The sequence below is a fragment of the Schistocerca cancellata genome, chromosome 7, assembly GCF_023864275.1.
Source record: "Schistocerca cancellata isolate TAMUIC-IGC-003103 chromosome 7, iqSchCanc2.1, whole genome shotgun sequence".
Lineage (NCBI taxonomy): Eukaryota > Metazoa > Arthropoda > Insecta > Orthoptera > Acrididae > Schistocerca > Schistocerca cancellata.
Genome location: NC_064632.1, coordinates 260,079,141 through 260,099,922, shown reverse-complemented (window position 1 = coordinate 260,099,922; position 20,782 = coordinate 260,079,141). Strand labels below are relative to the sequence as shown.

Here is a 20,782-nt window from a genome sequence, read left to right as displayed (position 1 = left end):
TACAAAAAAGAAAAGAAAAAAGCTCTGGACTAACAAAACACAAAGGAGCATGCCTTCCATTGCTTTTGGCAGCATTAGCATATTCAACTGCTGCCAGAGCAGTTGTCAGTAAAGTAGCAAACACAGTAATAAACTAAAAAACCGAAAAGACAAGGAATTAAAGAAACAAAAAAGAAATAATTTAGCAATGGAAAAGAAAGCTGATGCTGGTATAAGGAATTGCAAAAAATAATTAATATGTACCCTAATGCATTAAGCAATTTTGATATAGAAAAACCTGCTTAACAATTAGAAATCAAGTACTTTTGTGGTTGTTTGGAGATTATTTAAACATCCTAGGAATATGAATTAGGGATAGATAATTTAGATACATCTGATCGTGCTGGTTAACATTGGATTAGTTATTATAAGGGTAAAGATAAAAATTGTGTTTAATTCATTTGGAGGAAACACTCCTAAAGAAGTGGCTAAGTATTTTGCTTCAAGTGAAGTGTAATACAATAGACAATGAATACAAAATTAAATAATTTTAATTTGCAGCTGTGTATATTTGTTTAAAATATATTTATAAATTTTATGAAATTATGAATATATTAAATGGAAATTTTTGGAAATAAGATAAATAAAAAGAGCATTGACAACCTAAACCCAAAATTCAAAATAAAACCGGAAGAATAAGAACATTTTTGAACACTAATGGAAAGTGAAAATAATGAATTAGGTAACATTGATCCAAAAATAGACAATTTAACTAAACAATTTCAAAAATATTTGAGTAAGATTTTTAAGGCAACTAAACATTACATTGCTTTTAAAGGTAGATTAGTAGACATAAGAGATACAACTAATGGTTATGATGCAGTTATTAAACAATACTTAGAAAAGGAATATAGAAGTGTTCTAACACAATTTAATAACTACATCACTGCAACACATCTTAATGAAAAATTAATGAGTTTCATAGGGGTAACTATAACTCTATAACAAATTACTTTACAAAAAAGAAAATAAAAAGGTTCTTCACAGATTATTTCTGAAAGTCAGATTTAACACCAAACACATAGAAATTTATTTAACTAGTTATAAGTCTACAATTTGTTCTTGTAAATTTTCAATTGTTGCTTATAGTTTATATTGACTATGTTTTCTAATGGATGGTGATATTTCGTCCTAAACCCAACAATGAAACTGTTCAGCTTATCTCATTTTTGCCTTCATAATTAATGAATATAAGGCTGGTTGATTAATAAATGTAGTGTGTGGCTGCATGTTTGAAGTGGGTAGCAAATCGCTACTCCCCACGTCTTTAAATTTTTTCTATGTTTTTCACTCACATGATTTAAAATTTCTTCCCTTTTGTTCTTGAATTCTAAAATTTCAGCCTTAGCCTTAAACCAAGGTCTATTATCTCTATCAGTTATCACAAGCCCTTCTTTATAGTTATAAACAATAGTGTTAAATATAGTACTTCACTCTGTGACGGGTGAAGAAAATGGACTTGGAATTGGCTCCATTTAATAAAAAACTATTTTTATTAAGTTTTTTATTGATATTAGTAAAATTTCTTGTATACAAATGTATCAAGCAGCACGAATAAGAAAATTGACAGTTTCATGTTTTCTGTCTGTTTGTCTGTCATTCTGACGATGATGTATCTGCAGTCATAGATCAATTCATTGATTAGAATGTTAATTTTTTATGCAGTATAAATAGAGAAGTAATGTATATTGTTTATGCATATTTAGAAACAGAACTAAAATTTGTATTCTACTTTATTCTGAGATATTCCTTTAGTAAAATTATATGTCTATTTATTTCAGTATAGTCAAGATTGTTATTATTTAAAGAATCTAGTAAACGTCCTTTAATTTTCTACAGTTTTACGATCTCTAGGTCGCCAAAGGTTGAAATAACATACTGGATAAAACAAAAAATATCATTATTGATAAATACATTTGTTCACAAATAAGAATTTGCCAGTTTTGTGTTTTTCTAAAAAAAATATTGCTTTTCAATGAACAGCGTAACAGTAAGTGAATTAAATCTAGAGAAAAACAATTCTGCATGCTGAATGAAGACTGCCTCTAATATAAATGAACTAAAAGCTAAAGTGCAAGAACTAGAAATTAAAGGATATTCTAAATCAGAAAGGAAAAATGTTATAACATTGAGCACTAATAATTTTGAAAATTTTTGTTTTGAGGAACTCAGTAACAACTGAGACATCTAGAAATAAAACTGTTGATTATATTAAAAGGAATAATATCTATAATAATATAGCATGGAATTACATATCAGGACATTACGCATTGACTGAAGGTTTTGTGAGAAAATTTGAAGATAAATTAGATTGAGCATTTGAATTAATATTACACCAAAATTTATCTGAGGATTTTGTGAGAGAATTTCAAGACAAATTAGATTGGTATATAATATCATATCGAAATTTAATTAAATATTTTCATCAGTAAATTAAAAAAAATTGGGTTGTCTTATCTATCAAGGGGTCAAATATTATGTTAAAAAATTTATAAGTGAATATCACAAGAAAGTAGACTGGGTAATCCATCAACATATCAAGAATTTTCCGTACATTATGTGTGAATTTCTAGATCTGTTATACTGGGAGAACTTATTAAAAAAATGGCTCAAATGGCTTTGAGCACTATGGGACTTAACATCTGTGGTCATCAGTCCCCTAGAACTTAGAACTACTTAAACCTAACTAACCTAAGGACAGCACACAACACCCAGCCATCACGAGGCAGAGAAAATCCCTGACCCCGCCGGGAATCGAACCCGGGAACCCGGGCGTGGGAAGCGAGAACGCTACCGCACGACCACGAGATGCGGGCTGAGAGCTTATTAGTTGATCAATAATTATGTGAAGACTTCATGTGAGAATTTCAAGATTAATTAGACTCAGATAAAATGGCATATAATCAAACAATATCTGAAGATTTTATGAGAGAATTTCAGGATAAATTAAACTGTGATGATATGCACAAGAACACAAAAGTTATCCTAATATTTTGTAATAGAATTTAAAGATGCAGCTGACTCGAAAATATTTTAAAGTATCAAAAATTATCTGAATCATTAATACAGAATATAATACAACATTATGGAGTATTATCTACTACTGAAGAAGATGGCTCTATATCCTTGATTAACCAAGATTATCAGTTCGTAAAAACTAAATGTAATCTTTTTTTATAAAGAATGTATTAATGAATTGTTAGCAGATTCAGTTCATTCTACTTCTACAATGTGTAGAAACGTTATTAAAAGATTTATAACTTATGAAAAGAGAATATGTCATTTATCATTTGAAAGGCTTATTACAATTGTGGTACAAGTCCATTTTTGTTCATATTGAGATACAGAATCCTAAAGTTAATGAGTGCTGAAAAATCTGAAGTTGAGATACCAGAAATATTCAAGCATATGGCTTCTTGCTAGAGATGAAACTTTCTTTCTGTTTGTTTGGCTCATTAATTTCAGAACCATTATAGACAGAAATGTGGAGTTAATGGATTTGTACCACTATTGAAATAAGCCCTTCAATTGTTCTTCTGTATCAGAGTTGGGCCAATCGATTGTTTTGGAGTAACCATTATGACAATTACAGTACTTTTTTTATAACCGTTATTTTTAACAGTTATAAATAACTGTCAGTTTTTTTTCACGACAGAATCCTCCAGATGGGGCTAAATAACAAAGTAGGTGGAATCCATCAGTTTAGATATCGATATAATTATAACTGCGAGTAGTCCAAAGTGGCAGCAATGTCATATGAATCGTGCCATAACCTTAGCTAACCAACATTGCAGTTTATGTTTGGGTGGTTATTGATGTTTACTATTATTTGTATTTAGGTAATCGGTTGCTATTAGAAATATTATCCTCACAGCTGAGTCAGAAAGTACATGGAACTTCGCCATAGCATTGATTAAGTGATGTGTTAAAAATGTGCTTTTTTAAAGTATGAATTGAGATGTAAACTGAATCCTGTACATAACATTCAAAGCTTAATTTCTTGTGCTATTGACTTGAACAGAATAAGTGTACAGCCTTGTAATACAACACAAAAATCTATGTAACATGATAGATGAGTTTACTTTTGCATGAGACATTGTGAGTACACATATGCAAATTTTATGTGAGATATGGAAAATTGGTTGATTTCTTCAACTACCTTGAGGGTTTTAATTTTTGGTGGGAGAATGACTAAACTGCTTTTCTCCAAGCCTTAAGTTTGTTGTGTATCTCTTACAGTAGCCATTATTGTATGCAGAATTCCAATGGGTGATTGGTATGTTGCCTCATAAGGGTAACAGATGTAAGCACATCCGAAGTCTTTATGATACCTTTTTTACTATGTTGATCCATTATTCCTTGGGTATACGGACTGTGAGAGTCTGAATTAATAGTATTGATGCTGGGAGTACGAATTTGCATTAATTTTTCAGAACTTTCCCAATAACGAAATTTCCTGTTCTGAGGAATACTGTACCTGTTGATTGCATGTTTTGCTTTTTCCCCCCTCTGTCATACATATGAGGCAATAATAAACACTTCATCTGTCAGTGGCACCTGCTTGCTTTGACTTTTTCCTTTTTACAATTTAACACCATGAATGAGACACATGATCAATCAAAATGCATATAACAGAACCTCAACTTAGCAATGAGTGAACCTGAAAAAGTATTTTAGTGTTGCTTAACATAATAGAAAACGCACTGACTTGAGCTCTTTGAAAACAAAGAACCACATATTATTCAAAAACGTTCATGTAGTATGCACAAGTACTAGTAGACCCTAACATAAGTAAATCTATACTTTTATTTAGTTACCACTGACATAGTATCTGACGAGAGTATTGTTGTAAGCATACCTGTACTCACTGCATATATGCCACCATCAAATGGTTAATTTGTCATCCATGTATCTGAAGTGTAAATATTCCATTGTACAATTTTACAGTATAAAACTGATGTGTCCAATACTATGTAGAAAATGTTTCAAAGTCAATGCCCAAAAAAATTTAATAGGAAAAGCCCATTTGCGATTGATGTGCAAATATTGAGAAAACTCATTTTTTTCTTAGTAAAGCCACAAAGCTATATTTCACCAATCTGCAGAAATTTTTTTGTACTCAGGTTGATAGATACACTCTAATGAGATTGATCTAATGCAGCACCAGCACTTTTTCATCATAATGATGCCACTAGGCATTAAGGATGTGGTATACTTTGGGAAGATATTCATTTGTTTTGCAGTTTTAGATCCCTATAATACTCAAATATTTCAGTAAGCGTAAAACTCCTGAAAAATATTAACACATTGCATGCTCTTTACGATATTTCAGAGTTTTCCGTGTATATGGCTATTGCTAGTATTACTAGCCTAGTGTCAACACCACAGAGAAAAACAAGAACATGAAGCAAAAGTCAATACTCTGTAATGCAACAAAGGTAAGAAGTTTTGTCAACTCGGCTATTTCTGTAGCATTACGAAAATATTTTGTTGATTCCGTTAACTATCCTCTCCGGAATTATCACGATTCAGGAGCACAGTTAACAACTTCCAGGTTACCTGTAGTGATAGCAGGTTAACTGTCAGAAAATAAAAACTGTGAGTGAATATGGTAACTACGAGGGAAAGATACCGGCTTTTGACAGTTATTTCCATAGTCGCTCGAATTCCTTATGATAACTATTTGTATTACACGCCCCAACTAAATTGACAAACCGAGCGATGACTCAAGGGAACGACCACACATGTGCAATGCCTTTACAGCTGCTCACATTAACAAACACTCTGACATTAACTTTATTTAATTGTTTTTGCTGAAAGTAGTGAGAAAGTAAGAAATCTATCAACAGATGGGGTGCAGTCTTACAGTTATTTCCATGCAAAACACCTTCCAGATGGTCTATCCCTCTCCACTGTAGCCAGATCTCCAATGAATTGTTACGAAAGTGTAGTACCATCTTTGGGAAACATATGGCATGAGGCACTGTTGGAACTTATTGAAATAACTGCTAGTCTAAGTTGAGCGGTTATCGCAGCAACCACTACTTCTCAATAACCAGTTATTTCTATCACTTACGGTTTTTGGCCACCTATATTGCGTACAGTTACCAAAATATTAAAATAATTATGTCAACAAATGGCACTTAAAAGTTTTTCCACTCTTGTTATGAATTTACTGAACTAGGATTATAATTAAATCTTAACATTTATCTACAATTTGGATGTCTGTTTTCAATTCTATGCAATTGCCTTAGTAAATTTCATTGTGCTCTAATGATAAGATAATTATATCTGAATTTTTTATCAAATAATTTTAAAAGTTTTTAAAAGTTCTAGGGGACTCATGACCACAGCAGTTGAGTCCCATAGTGCTCAGAGCCATTTTTGAACCAGTTGCTGGTTCCACACAGAGTTTCATCATATTGTAATTACACCTTCCTACATCGCCCCAGCGACCACACAGGACGTGACGCACTCTTCGCCAACCGAGGTTGGCGACTCCGCACGCACAGCCACACAATCGGCTACGCACGCCAGCATTAAACCACACACCAAACCAACCGCGCCCGGTACCGGGGCATCCGCCCGGCGGACAGATGACTCCGCGGCTTCTACCAACAGCAACAGGGCTCTGTCATCAATCTGCTGGTACCATGCAACATTCGGTGATAAAGCCGCGAAGTGCCACGCGCCCTGCAGTGCTTTAAACTCCGCGGACGGAGCGGTTTAGGCGCGCCACTCTGTCCTAATGAACCTCTGCGACTACAATCATGCTCTAATTTTGTGAGCCTTCCGATGCCACCTGCGCCCCCATACATATATGATCATACGTTACACTCTTCATTCTTAATCGATGCAGGCGCAGAAATGAGTATATTACCAGCCTCTATGATCCCTGCCACTGACTCTGCTCCACCTGTTGAGCTTTTTGCGACTAACCACACACGCATTCCTGCCACTCCTGTCACCAGCACAGCTCCCGTCCAGCTCGATTTCAATACTGGTACTACATTCCCATGGTCTTTCTGCATAGCTTCAGTTGATAAACCCGTCATTGGTATAGACTTCTCCGTCACTACAAGCTATCAGTGGACATCGACGATTCTTCTTTACTCTCAAAATCAGACATTCGCATTCTATTCTCGACACGCACCACTGACACCTCATCTTCTATCATCGAGGAACGTCGCCGTTGAGGGGCACTCTCCGTCGATTTGACTACAACCACGTCGTCTCTCATCCGCCTCCAACGTGAATCCTCAGCCTTCATCATTGAAAACAGCGCTCTTTGGCGCCGTCTTTGTGAATTACAGGCTGAAATCGACTCCTGCGACCTCACAATCGCGCCTCTTACTCCGCCCCACAACGTTGTTTTGCCGCCGGACCGCTCCTTTCTGGTCACCACGTTCAACACGACTCCGGGGCTACCGATGCCACAGACGCAGCGCCCGTGGCTGACACCTCGCCGACCCAGCATGACGTCCCGGTGCCAAGGGTTACCGAGTGGCGCCCGGTTGCCTCCCAGACCCCACCACACCACCACAACGCCGGGCATGCCTTACGCATGCCCTCGTCACCTGTAGCTGTCAGCACGACGCCTCCACCACTGACCTACGAGGCGCCGATTGCAGTTACGACGCCCGTTCCGAGCTCTGCCGCCAAACCTGCCGCCGCCGCCACCACATCCACACCGACGCCCTCGGGGCGTCACATACAGGTCAGTCCAGCGTCTTCCTGTGTTGCCCCGCTAGGACAGTCAGGTCGACGACTCCACACGTCAGTGTGCGCAGTAACAATGGGTACTGTACATCATATTCTCACGACACCGGGACCGCCGATCAGACACAAACCCCGCAGGCTTAATCCGGAAAAACTCCTGAGTGCACTTGCCATCATATCTGAACTCTTAGATGCCAACATCATCAGACGCTCTAGTAGCAGTTGGTCGTCTCCTATTCATTTAGTAGATAAACCCGATGGCACGTACAGACTTTGCAGCGACTACCGCACTTTGAATTCCAGAACAATCATGGATAACTATCCGGTGCCACATATTCAGGAATTCATACAGTGGTTACATGGTTCTCAGGTTTTGTCGGTGATAGACTGTAAAAAAGCGTACCACCAGATACGGATGGCACCAGACGATATCGAAAAGACGGTAATTATCACACCCATCGGGCTCTTTGAATACTTATACATGCCTTTCGGGTTAAAAAACGCTGCACAAACCTGGCAGAGATTTATTGACGAGGTGTTACGACCTTTCCCTTTTTCATATGCATATTTAGATGACATTTTAATCTTCTCACGCTCTAGAGAGGATCATCAAGCCCATCTACGTGCTGTCACAGACGCTTTGTCAAGCGCAGGTGTTGAAATCAACCAGGACAAATCGCAACTTACGCTTTCACAAGTAACTTCCCTCGGACACGTGGTTTCCGCTGCAGGTATCGCTCCATCACCCCCCTCGCGTGGAGGTAATTGCCAACATCCCACGACCGAATGACTTTCAAGGGTTACGACGGTTCCTCGGCATGGCTAATTTTTATAGAAGACACATTCCCCATGCCGCGGCATTACAGCTTCCGCTTATCGATGCGCTTCGCGGGAAGAATACTTCAGGCACGCGCAAAGTTCAATGGACAGATGAAATGACGACAGCTTTCGACAAACTCAAAACGGCCATTCAGACAGCAGTGACTTTTTCACACCCTATGCCGGACGCACAGCTTTCGCTTACGACAGATGCAAGTGATTCAGCAGTCGGCTCCGTGCTCCACCAACATTTAGGTAGTTCTGTCGAACCGCTACACTTCTTTTCGCAAAAACTGTCACCTGCTCAGACTAAATGGTCAGCTTTTCATAGAGAACTTTTCGCGGTTTACGCTGCCATTCGCCACTTTCAGGATGACCTCGACGGACGTGTCTTTGTCATTTACACCGACCACAAACCCCTTGCGGAGGCGATCCGCAATCCGAGCGCCAACGCACCCCCTCGCAGACTTCGCCATTTGGAATACATTTCACAGTTTTCAACCGACGCACGACATGTTCGCGGTTCCGATAATGTGGTCGCTTATTTTTGGTCGAGGATCGCAGTGGTCTCAGCTGACATATCCCTCACCGAACTTGCAAGCTGCCAGCGGACTGAACATGAAACTCATACTGAGTTTGATAGCTCAACCTCAACTCTTCGATTTGAAGACCACCCGCTCCCGGACTCAGACCTTACACTAAGGTGTGACATTTCAACCGGACGACGTCGACCATGTGTCCCGCCGTCCATGCGACAACCCATTTTCCGTGCACTCCATGATTTAGCACACCCGGGCGTCTGGGCCACGATCCGCCTTGTGACTGAACGTTTTGTGTGGCCTGGCGTACGTCAGGACAGCAAACGGTGGGCACAAGCGTGTGTGGCGTGCCAACGTAGCAAGGTTTCCTGTCATACCCACCCTCCTCTCGCCCCCTTTGATGTACGTACCTGACGTTTTCGCCACGTCCGCATTGACATCGTGGGACCCCTACCCCCTGCGGGCCCATTTAACTACTTATTCACAATGATAGACAGAGCGACCCGCTGAGTCGAGGCGACGCCCATCACCGCCGCTTCCACCACAACGATAGTCCGCACCGTTATCGAGTCGTGGATCTCACGTTTTGACTGTCCCTCCTCTATAACAACGGACCAGGGGCGCCAGATTGAAGCGAACCTCTTCGCACGGCTCTGTCAACTGTGCGGTGTAGACAGATTCCGTACGACAACTTACCACCCTCAGAGCAACAGTCTGGTGGAGAGGTTCCACCGCACCTTAAAAGCAGCAATCATGGCATATGGTGGCCAGTGGACAGACGCCCTCCCGTGGGTTTTACTGGACTTGCGAACCGCAGTCAAGAAGGATCTAAATGCTTCACTCGCAGAGGTGTTGTACGGGAAACCACTCGTCCTCCTCGCCGAATACGTCGACGACTCACCTCCGTTGCCAACTGTTGACTTACCCCCTTTATTGGAGCGAGTACGATCTACAGGTGCGTGTAAGGGTACTATTGGGGGATCTATGTGAAAGAAAACCATACCTCTGGAAACCGGGTTGAAGAGCTTTTTACGTACGATCTTTCATCAAGTCGATACTTTTGATCGATACCGTCAGTACGTATGATCTCTGGTGTGCATATGTATACTCGAGTGTTTTTTTTTTGCGCGCGGATGTTTTGTTTACTTGATACTTGTGGTTAAACATGGGGACAGATAGCAGGCGAATTCAGGGTCCAGAAAATTCGACGTCATATTTATTGCACGTCGAAAAACCAGATCTGACTTACGCAGAGTATATAAAAAGTATATGTCCAAGCAATGGTGTCAGAGCCTGTGGGAGGCATATGGACGAACAACGTAAAGTTTGTATGTAACTTGGTTGCTTGGTTGACGCTGTGGATTTTGAATGTAGAATTAGCACCGATGTAATTTGTCATCTGATTTTTGTAATTTTTTTTTAGACATGAAAACTGGTGTGGTGAGTCAGGCTAAAGGTTCAGCTTATTTGGAACAGGGAAGAACGAAAGTTGTCTGTTCAGTCTTCGATCCCCGAGAAATTCCAAGGAAGTCTGAATACAGCATAAACGGCGAATTGTATTGTGAATTCAAATATGCTCCATTTTCGTGCAAAAAAAGAAGAGGCCATCAACAGGATTCAGAAGAGAAACAATACAGCTTGATGTTACGTAGAGCCTTAGAACCAGCAGTTTGTCGTGTGAGAATTATAAGTTTGTAGTTTTCGGAAGACCTTTTCTTTGCTATATTATTGAAGTATGTCCACAATAATGTATAACGTAACAGTCTCATTTTTATTGTGCTGAGATGCCACTACTTTTTGTGGCCCATGTTTCAAACTTACACGCGTTATTCAAAATAATTAAACTTCCCGACCGATTTAAATAATATGTGGACCGGCGGTCGAACTTGGAGCAACAGTTTTTACGAACACTCCCCCCCCCCATACAGCTGAGCATACACAGTGTGATCCACCAAAGGGTTCATTTTTCCGATACTTATCTTCTGCTTTCCAGCCTCCTGCAGGTCCTTGAATAGTTCCGTCCTGGGAGGGAGGATACAGCAGAAAACGGGTTAGTCATAACAATAAAATGATTATGTTTGTAGGATGAATTGTTCTGCCCTCCCACCTGCAATGAAATTCAGTGCTCTAGTAGCCTATTGAATTTCCTTATGGTAAAACAGTTTGAGGGCTGGAACTTGACCCTCAACCCATTGTTTGGAAATTAAGGGGGAGGTCTTGAATACTGAAGTATTGAACCAATCTGTGTGTGAAGAGCTCAGCTGGTTAGTGCCTAGCCCCTAATACTGTAGAAAGAGCTCTGTTTCGAGTCTATATCAGACATTTGCCTTTAATCTTTTAGGAAGTGTTAAAATATTTACTTTTATTCTTTGTTCTGTCTGTTTTTTTTTTTATGGGGGCTTATAATTGATGCACTGACCTCAGTAATATCCAAATAACAAATGAAACCAAGCCTTAATATTTTGTGTTGCTGATCATTGATTAATGGATGTCATTATAAAAAAATTCCTGGAGGAAAGGTAGGCAGTAACTGTAACTAAAAGTTTGTATTTCATTTCTGGATATGTTAACTTGTTGCATTCTGGCTAATGGAAGTTAATGTGATGAAATTAGCATTAAATGTTAGATAATTATTAGACCACAGTGTGCTGATCCTTCTGCTGTAATCTTGAAAATTGTGCTATTTACTGATTGTCCTTATTGGTTTTCGTTCATTAATCTGTCATGATAGCGTGCCAGGGGGAAACTCATGTTGAGGTGGATCAAGGTGCAAATCTCTTTGGGCTATCTTGATGTAGGGCTTTCATTATTTCACTAAAACTCTTCAGGTGAATGCTACTATATTATCTTTTAAGAACGAAAACCAGTTCTGTTCCCTTCATTTGTCTGTCTCCATCTCAAATGATTCCATTCTTGGCTAGATGTTAATCACTTGCCTCTCTTAGGTCTTTCATGTTATAATTGAGGTTGGCCTCTAATGATAACATTTTAAGAGATAGAAGTGTAATGAAGTAGTTTCAACTTATTCATCATTGCAATGATTAATTATGCTCATAGGCAAGGTATACGGGAATGAAATAATGTTGTTACGGTTAGGTAACTCAGGCCAAGAGTGAGAGGGGTACATTTATTGTGAAGACCAATAATGAGCTAAAGGAACTTTCACAGAGTATTAGAATCTGTTTAAATGTAATGACAAATCTCTATTATCAGACTCAGAAAGTGTGTGGGTTACATATTGGACAAGGGTTCCATTGTGATGAGACTCCATTAAGATAAAGCGATCGTCAACCTGAAAGTTGGCTTGAACACCACAGTGCTTTACTAGGCATGGTCTTGTTAGAGGTGGTGTGCCATTGCCTTCCTTTTACGTTTAAACTCTTCTGCCCAGCAATTTATAGGGAGACCTACAGTTTAATGTGGATTTTGAATCATGTTGCTGCTCGGCATTTTTCACTTTAAAAAACATTGCAGAGATAAAAGAACTGGAAAAACGACCCACACAAATTCTAGGACTAGCTGGAAATTGAATCCAAGACCTTTTTGTCCATAGTCTGACACTGAGCCACATTCACTGTTTGACAAAGAATGAAATTGTTTATGTAGTGATAGGTCATCGTAGAAGATGGTCTGAATGGCAGGCAGATATGCACAAGGGGACACCAACTATATGCCCCCCCCCCTCCCTCTCTCTCTCTCTCTCTCTCTCTCTCTCTCTCTCTCTCTCTCTCATGGCTCAGTTGCTTCTCCTGTCTGAAAGGTGTCCTCTAATGAGATCTATTTATAGATAGTTACTAGAGAATATTTTTCTGTTGGCATTTCTACCAACCAGTAACTTTACCTTCTGATTATTATTTTGTGGAGATGTTTAGCTGTTAACAAAGGACTTTTATTCTGTATTGTATCTTCCTGTTAACATACAATCAAATTTTAATTCAGACAACTGTTAAAAAACACCTCTTAAATCCTCTGAAAGCAGTCATTGTCAATTTTGCAACAGTACTTGTCTGAGAAGTGAACTTACCAACTCTAGAAATAGTTGTGATTTTGACTCCTCCTAAGGCCAAAGAAGTGTTTCATACACGGATAGTTAACATATTGCTTTCTGTGTAAAGAAAACTAGTTGAGTGAAATTAGCATTAATTGGAAGAGAATTATTAGAACACAATGTGCTGACACTTCTGTAGTGTAATGTCATTTATATTTGTTGGAAAGGAAGAACCGTAGTTCATGTTTACTTGCTAACACACTTGGATTTTACAATCCAAGAAGCCTCAATATGAGGAGATATCATATGACTATGAACCTACAAGACTGACAGCATTAAGCACATGCTACATAGTCAGTACATTGTAGATGTTTTTGGTGATATGGGAAAAAAAGTAGTAGTAGTAGTTGCAGGAGACATAATGTTCTTGAATGACTCTCTGGAAGTTACTTAGTAATATCTGCAGTCTCTTACATCATTCAGCATGTAACATTGCTCCTATTATACAGTCATTGCTTTCTGTGTCGTAGATCTCATCTTTTACTCTGGTGCGAAAGTAGGAGATGGTACGAGTCAGGAAACTGAATTTGCCTTACACAAAGTTTTGTGTTAATAATAAAGGTTTATTGGTACTCTAAGCTTCCTACCGAGCGAGGTGGCGCAGTGGTTAGCACACTGGACTCGCATTCGGGAGGACGACGGTTCAATCCCGTCTCCGGCCATCCTGATTTAGGTTTTCCGTGATTTCCCTAAATTGCTTCAGGCAAATGCCGGGATGGTTCCTTTGAAAGGGCACGGCCGATTTCCTTCCCCATCCTTCCCTCACCCGAGCTTGCGCTCCGTCTCTAATGACCTCGTTGTCGACGGGACGTTAAACACTAATCTCCTCCTCCTCCTCTAAGCTTCTTCCAGAATAATTAATGTTTCAGAGAACTGTACATTGCAGTCTTAAATGACCTATCTGCTCAGTAATTTTATTAATTCTTGAACCATTTTGGATCAGAAGCTTCCTTATCATCCACGGGCAAATCATCTCAAAGTCTTATTCTTGCAACCATTTTGTGTAATCATTTATTACATCAGCTTGCCAATGACTACCTAACGACAGCTACTGCAGTGTGATGCACAAGCCAGAACACAGCCATTGGTGTGGCTAGCTATGTGGTTTTACATATTCTAACAACTCATTGACACTTTTTCTCACTAGGCTCATATGGATTTATGTCATGGCATTTCATTCAGATGGCACGTTGTAGTAACTTCAAATGTAACTGGGATACTTTGAAAATGGAACAATTTAGTATGAGCTATGAGAACAGTAATCTTAACAAGCACTTTGTGACTTCCCAATTATCAGATCAGACAGTGGAAAATCCAGAATGCACTGTAACAATATTATGAAAAAAATAGTTGCTACTCACCATACAGTGGAGATACTGAGTTGCAGATAGGCACTACAAAAGTCTGTCACAAAACGAGCTGGCTTCAACTGCCAGAGACTGCGGTCATGTGTTTGTGTGTGTTGTGTTTGCATGAGTGTGAGTGCATGTCTGTTCGTTTATGGACAAAGCCCTTGGTGGCCAATAGCTCATTTTGTGACAGTCTTTTTGTTGTGCCTATCTGTGACTTGGCATCTCCGCTATATGGTGAGTAGCAACTATGCTTTTCATAATATTGTTACAATTATCAGATTAGCTTTATACGGTTAGATGAGTTTAAACAACATATTTTACGAGAGTATTTTAAGATGTGGTTCCTATACCAGTATTCCATACTCACCGGCAACAAAATCGCTGCATGTAAAGTACTGGAGAATAATTACCTTGAACAGAAATTCAGATAAACTTTGAAGTTAAAAGCAGTTTTATTGTTGCAATATTAAGCTAACAATAGGAGTTGAATAGCAGCTGTTTTAATATGAAAGAGGAAGCAGCATTTTTGAAAGTTTCAGGGTTAGGTTTAACCGGCATAAGCATGAATATCATTCAGTTCGTATAGCGATAGTTTGTTGTTTACAGCATACGGGGTAATTTTCTACAATTTGCTTGTCTTTTGTTAATATGTACTTTAACTTGTTTCACAGTGCTGAAGGTAATGGCCAAGTTAGGTGGTCAGTGGTGAGACACAGGAGTCGTATTTGGGATGACAGTGGTTCTGATCCCTGGGACCATCTGGATTCAGGTTGTCTGTGATTTCTGTAAATTGCTTGAGGTGAATACTAGGCTGGTTCATTTGCAGTAGGTTGACCCAATTTCATTGACATCCTTCCACAATCAGAGATTGTGCTCTTTTTCTAATGACTTTGTCATTAAGGTGATGTGAACCTTAGTCTTCATTCTTGAAAGTTGTTGTTCTTGAGGGGATTTGTGAACATAATAAATGAATCAGTCTGTCCAGTGATTGGTTGTCCCCACTCATTAAATTTTTGGTACTCCAAACAGGATTTTCCATTATTTTTGTAAGTTACAGTGCCTTTGTGAAAGAGACGAGGGTGGTTTTTGGATGACCAAGTGATGCCTTGTCATGCACATTTGCTTACAGCTCTTGAAATTTAATGGCACATTTTACTAACTTTAAATGATGACGGGGAACTGGGATACTTAAAAAATCAGACAATGTTTAGTCTAGTGCGTATCCTTCAAATCAAGTATTCCAAACTGTTCTGAGCTGCATCATCATCTTCTCCTGTGACCTTTGCAACTGAGACATGGGCTTCTAAGAAGCCAAGTCCCCAACAGAAGTAATGTTGTGTTCTTTACTCTTCCTGAATAAGCAGCTGCCCTGTTGAAATATTCTGCAGTTTCGATGGCAGCATTTTTGTTGGTTAGTTAAGTAGTTACATGTTCCATAGATCATTTGAACAATTTTATTGGAATGTGGAATGAGTCAGTTTATAGGATATGTATGTGTGATTAGTGTTAACATTAATGAACACACTTATCATTTTATTGACAATATTATGAAAAGGATAATTATAGGCATAACAAAAAGACTGCCAAACAAAGTTTCTGGCCAAACATACCTTCATCAGAATCACACACACACACACACACACACACACACACACACACACACACACACACACACACACACACACACGCGCAAATTGCGTACATACACATGACCACAGTCTCTGGCTCTCCACTATATGATTAATAGCAATTAACCTTTTCATAATAATGTATTATTCCATCCAGAATTTTCCATTGTTATCATTTTATTCCTACTCATGCAACAACACTTTATTAAAGGTCATTTTTGTATGGGCTACCACTTTTTAAATATAAATTTTTCAGTGTAATAGGAGGAGTTGTCTAGGGTAGATTTAAAATGTGCTTCATTATCTGTCAGAAATGCAATTGTGCAAATGATCAACAAATTTTATTGCTGCATGTTGAACTCCTCTGCCACTGACAGCTTTACCAATGGGTAATAAGGGTCATTTTTCCTCTGTTGTTGTAGGTATGTACATCACTGTTCTTCCCAAGTTGTAGTGGATTATTATTTATAACAAAATTCGTTAGTGAAAATGTGTATTGCGATGGTGCAGTTAAAATGTGTAGCTCCTTAAAAAGATGCCTAAATTATGTCTGTGGGTGAACACACATTATTCTTACAGCATGCTTTTACACAATCAGTACTTTCTTTCTGAGTGGTGAGTTGCCCCTGAAAATTATTCTGTACAGCTTTATTGAGTGGAAATATGCTAAATTTGTCAGGAGGATGATACGTTTAATTCCAAAATTAGCAATTATATGAAGAACAAAAGTAGCTGAACTTAATTTTTTGAGAAGCTCAGTAATGTGCTTTTTCCAGTTTAAGTTTTTGTCAAATATGTACACCCAGAAATTTGGAGCATTCTACCCTACTTACTTACTGACTGCTGTTCGTATGCTACTTCAGTTACTGGTAGGACTCTATTTGCTGTACAGAACTGAATGTAGTATGTCTTTTTTTTTTTTTTTTTCAAAATTTAGGGAGAATACATTTTCAGAGAACCACTTAAGAATTCGTTGGAAACTGTCACGTACTAACTCTTGTGTTGCCTTCCCTCTAGTGGGATTTATTATAACATTATTATCATCATCTGTAAGAAATGCCAAGTTTGCTTCTTGAATGTTAAGTGGAAGGTCGTTCACATATAAAAGGAATAGGAGTGGACCCAAATTTGAACACCTTTGGACTGCCTATGGGATTTTTACCCGTCACTAGAGTTTTTTTATCTTTCCTACATTGTCTGAATTATCCAGCACAATTTTTTGTATTCTGTTTGTCAAGTGTGTCACGCCATCAATTCCATGACAGTTGAGTTTTTGTAAGACAGTGTCATGATCTACACAATCAAGGCCTTGGAGAGATCACAAAAAATACCAACAGGTGATGGATTATTATTTAAGCCTTTTGTAATATTTGATGAGTGAATGTATAAATAGCATTCTCAATCAAGCAACATTTGTGGAATCCAAACTGTGACATTATGCCCAGGAATCTTTTAAGTAAAACTATTAGCTGATGTGAAGAGTAATTTTAGATGTTCAGGAAATAAACAGTTTGTACTGTGAACAATGTGAAATGTAGGTTACCATTATGTAATCCACAGTTGTATACTTTGTTTGAGGTTTTAACTAAAGAGAGAACAGTGCAAGTAACCTAAGGTTTCCAGAATGAGATTTTCACTCTGCAGTGGAGTGTGCGCTGATATGAAACTTCCTGGCAGATTAAAACTGTGCGCCCGACCGAGACTCGAACTCGGGACCTTTGCCTTTCGCGGGCAAGTGCTCTACCTTGTTTGGAAGGTAGGAGACGAGGTACAGGCAGAAGTAAAGCTGTGAGTACTGGGCGTGAGTCGTGCTGCGGTAGCTCAGATGGTAAAGCACTTGCCCGCGAAAGGCAAAAGTCCCGAGTTCGAGTCTCGGTCGGGCACACAGTTTTAATCTGCCAGGAAGTTTCAACCTAAGGTTTAATACATTGATATTTTCCAAGAAGAAAGCTAATGATAGGCTAATGAAAACTACATCTGTACTCACCAAGGCACTTATCAATTGTGGCAGGGGCTCCTTCAGGCACCACTATCATTTTCTCTCTTCACTGTTATGTTCATGATTGGTGTGTGAGGTGCAGCCTGTGCATTAGCTCTAACACACTGATTCTCTCTTCATTGCCATACTGCAAGATACATGTGGAAGGAAGCAATATTTTTTGGAATATATTCTCTCTGAATTTTGATAGTAACCCTTTCTGGTAAGCACTATGTCTACCATGTAGCATCTGCTACTGAAGTTACTGAGCATCCCCACGACACTCGAGTGCTTACTTAATAAGTCTGTAATGAAATGTGCTGTCCTTTGAATCTATTGTATCTTCTGCAGACTGATGAACAGTAATCAAGAACTGATTGAACATGAGTTTTGTAAGCTTCCTTCCCTAGAATTCTTCCAATGAATCAATCTGCCATCTGTTTCTCTTGTAACTTGTTTCATGTGGTTGTTGTTCTTCAGCTGCCTCCAGATACATACTCCTCAATATTTTTCTGTCCTTAACATTTACATTGATCAGTGGTCAATAATGTAGTTGGACAATAATTAGTCTTACCCTCTATTTAAACTGTTGGTTCCTGCACCAAATGTCGGTCCTATGCTGATCTTCCTTCAATTCACAGCAATTTTCTGGCATTCTGACTTGGCTGTATATAAAAGGATCATCTATGAACAGCCTTATGGAACTTAAGAAAGTTATCAGTAGATCATTCATATATCATGTAAACAGTGATGATCCTACATCATGTTTCGTTAAACAAAATGCTACTTTTTTATCTCATGATTTTGCATCATTGAGTGTGATGTGTTGAGTTCTGTCTGCTGAGACAATCCTGAGTCCAGTCACAAGTTTGGTTCACTGTTCTGTAATCTCATATTTTGTTCTCTAGGCAACAGTGCAGAACTGTATCAAATTCTGTCTGGAAGTCAAGGAACAATACATAAATCTGGTTGCCATTATATACTGCCTTTCTGGATCTGGTTGGATTAAAAGGCGGAACTGTGTTACAGTCTTGTACGTGTTACAGTCTTGTACGTGTTACAGTCTTGTACGAAGCAACCACTTACATTATTTTGTTTGTTTACTGGTGGTATTACACTATTATATTTCTTTTATCAAAGTTGAGATGTCAGATATTTATGTCAAAGAAATTTGATAGTGTAATAGGGAACTTATCAAATCCTGCCTTTCAGCAGAGAAATACGATGCCATAGATTTGATAGTGAAAGTCATTCGTCTTCTGTTCACTACAGTGTGAAATGTAACTGCTTGGAGCACTGGCATCGTTACTACTATTTGACGTCTGTGTAGTGTGTTTGTAAACATGGCTTCAGAGTTTAGTTGGTGTGTTCCTTGGACTCTTTTTAATAACCTTGCCTTAATTTGGAGGGGGGAGTGAGCAAGGGGCACAATGCATGCTATTAATTGTTTACTGATGGGCAGGTGGGATATGCTGCAGGCAACTTCAGCTCCACATCCCCGGCCATCCTTCTGTACATCTGAAACATCCAGGCAGCTTTTCAGCAAGCCAGAATGAATGAGCTGGTCACACTATCAAAGAAAATTTTTTTCTTAGCTTTCTATTCTACATTGTCTCTTTTTGAACTATGGATACAACAAGTTAAAAAGTGCTACATCTGTTATTAATTTTATAGTTGTTGGAAGACTAAATCTGTTAATTAAATTATTCAGAAATAAAAGTAGTTTTTACTGCTCATACAGCATACTAAACATTTATTTACCTTCAGATATTCCTCCTCGAGTACTTTATAAATTGCTTCACAAATTTCTGAAATCATTTTGGTTAATGTGCATTGTGGTATTAGAGTGCTTTATTGTAAACTACAGTAGCTGTCTCCTGTATCAAGAAATCACTGTGTTATGGTGACTCTGTCTTCTGCATATATGGCATTTCTCAAGTGAATATCCTGTTTTGTAGTATGAGAAGCCACTTTACTGAGCAAATACTGAAATGCACTCTCATCCATTTGTAAGTAGTTTATATATGACTTGAGGTCCTCCACTTGCAGCTCTCTTAACAAATTTTGCTGAATGCTTTTATCATCTTGACATAAAACACAAGGCTGCACCCAGTGTGTTTCCTTTTTTGCTGCCACTTCTATTCCAAATGCACAGACAGTGCAATTACGGTGCAAGCAACTGCAGCGCATAATAATTTTTTTGACTGCACCACCTTGAGCTTTGATGAAAAATATGACGACAGTACAGGGTGGTTCAAAAAGAATACCACAACTTTAAAAATGTGTATTTAATGAAAGAAACATAATATAACCTTCTGTTATACATCATTACAAAGAGTATTTAAAAAAGTTTTTTTTCACTCAAAAACAAGTTCAGAGATGTTCAATATGGCCCCCTCCAGACACTCGAGCAATATCAACCCGATACTCCAACTCGTTCCACACTCTCTGTAGCATATCAGGCGTAACAGTTTGGATAGCTGCTGTTATTTCTCGTTTCAAATCATCAATGGTGGCTGGGAGAGGTGGCCGAAACACCATATCCTTAACATACCCCCATAAGAAAAAATCGCAGGGGGTAAGATCAGGGCTTCTTGGAGGCCAGTGATGAAGTGCTCTGTCACGGGCTACCTGGCGGTCGATCCATCGCCTCGGCTAGT

The 20,782-nt window shown here is 38.7% G+C and overlaps 1 protein-coding gene across 1 annotated transcript in view; it reads left to right on the top strand.

The window, feature by feature from the left end:
* The first annotated feature begins 10,242 nt into the window (after nt 1-10,242).
* Nucleotides 10,243-20,782, top strand: part of LOC126092213 (exosome complex component MTR3-like) — a 37,810-nt gene continuing 27,270 nt past the window's right edge. The window contains exons 1-2 of the mRNA XM_049907709.1: nt 10,243-10,444; nt 10,540-10,793. Coding sequence (XP_049763666.1) covers nt 10,282-10,444; nt 10,540-10,793 — 417 coding nt within the window. The 5' untranslated portion in view covers nt 10,243-10,281. The remainder of the gene's footprint in view (nt 10,445-10,539; nt 10,794-20,782) is intronic.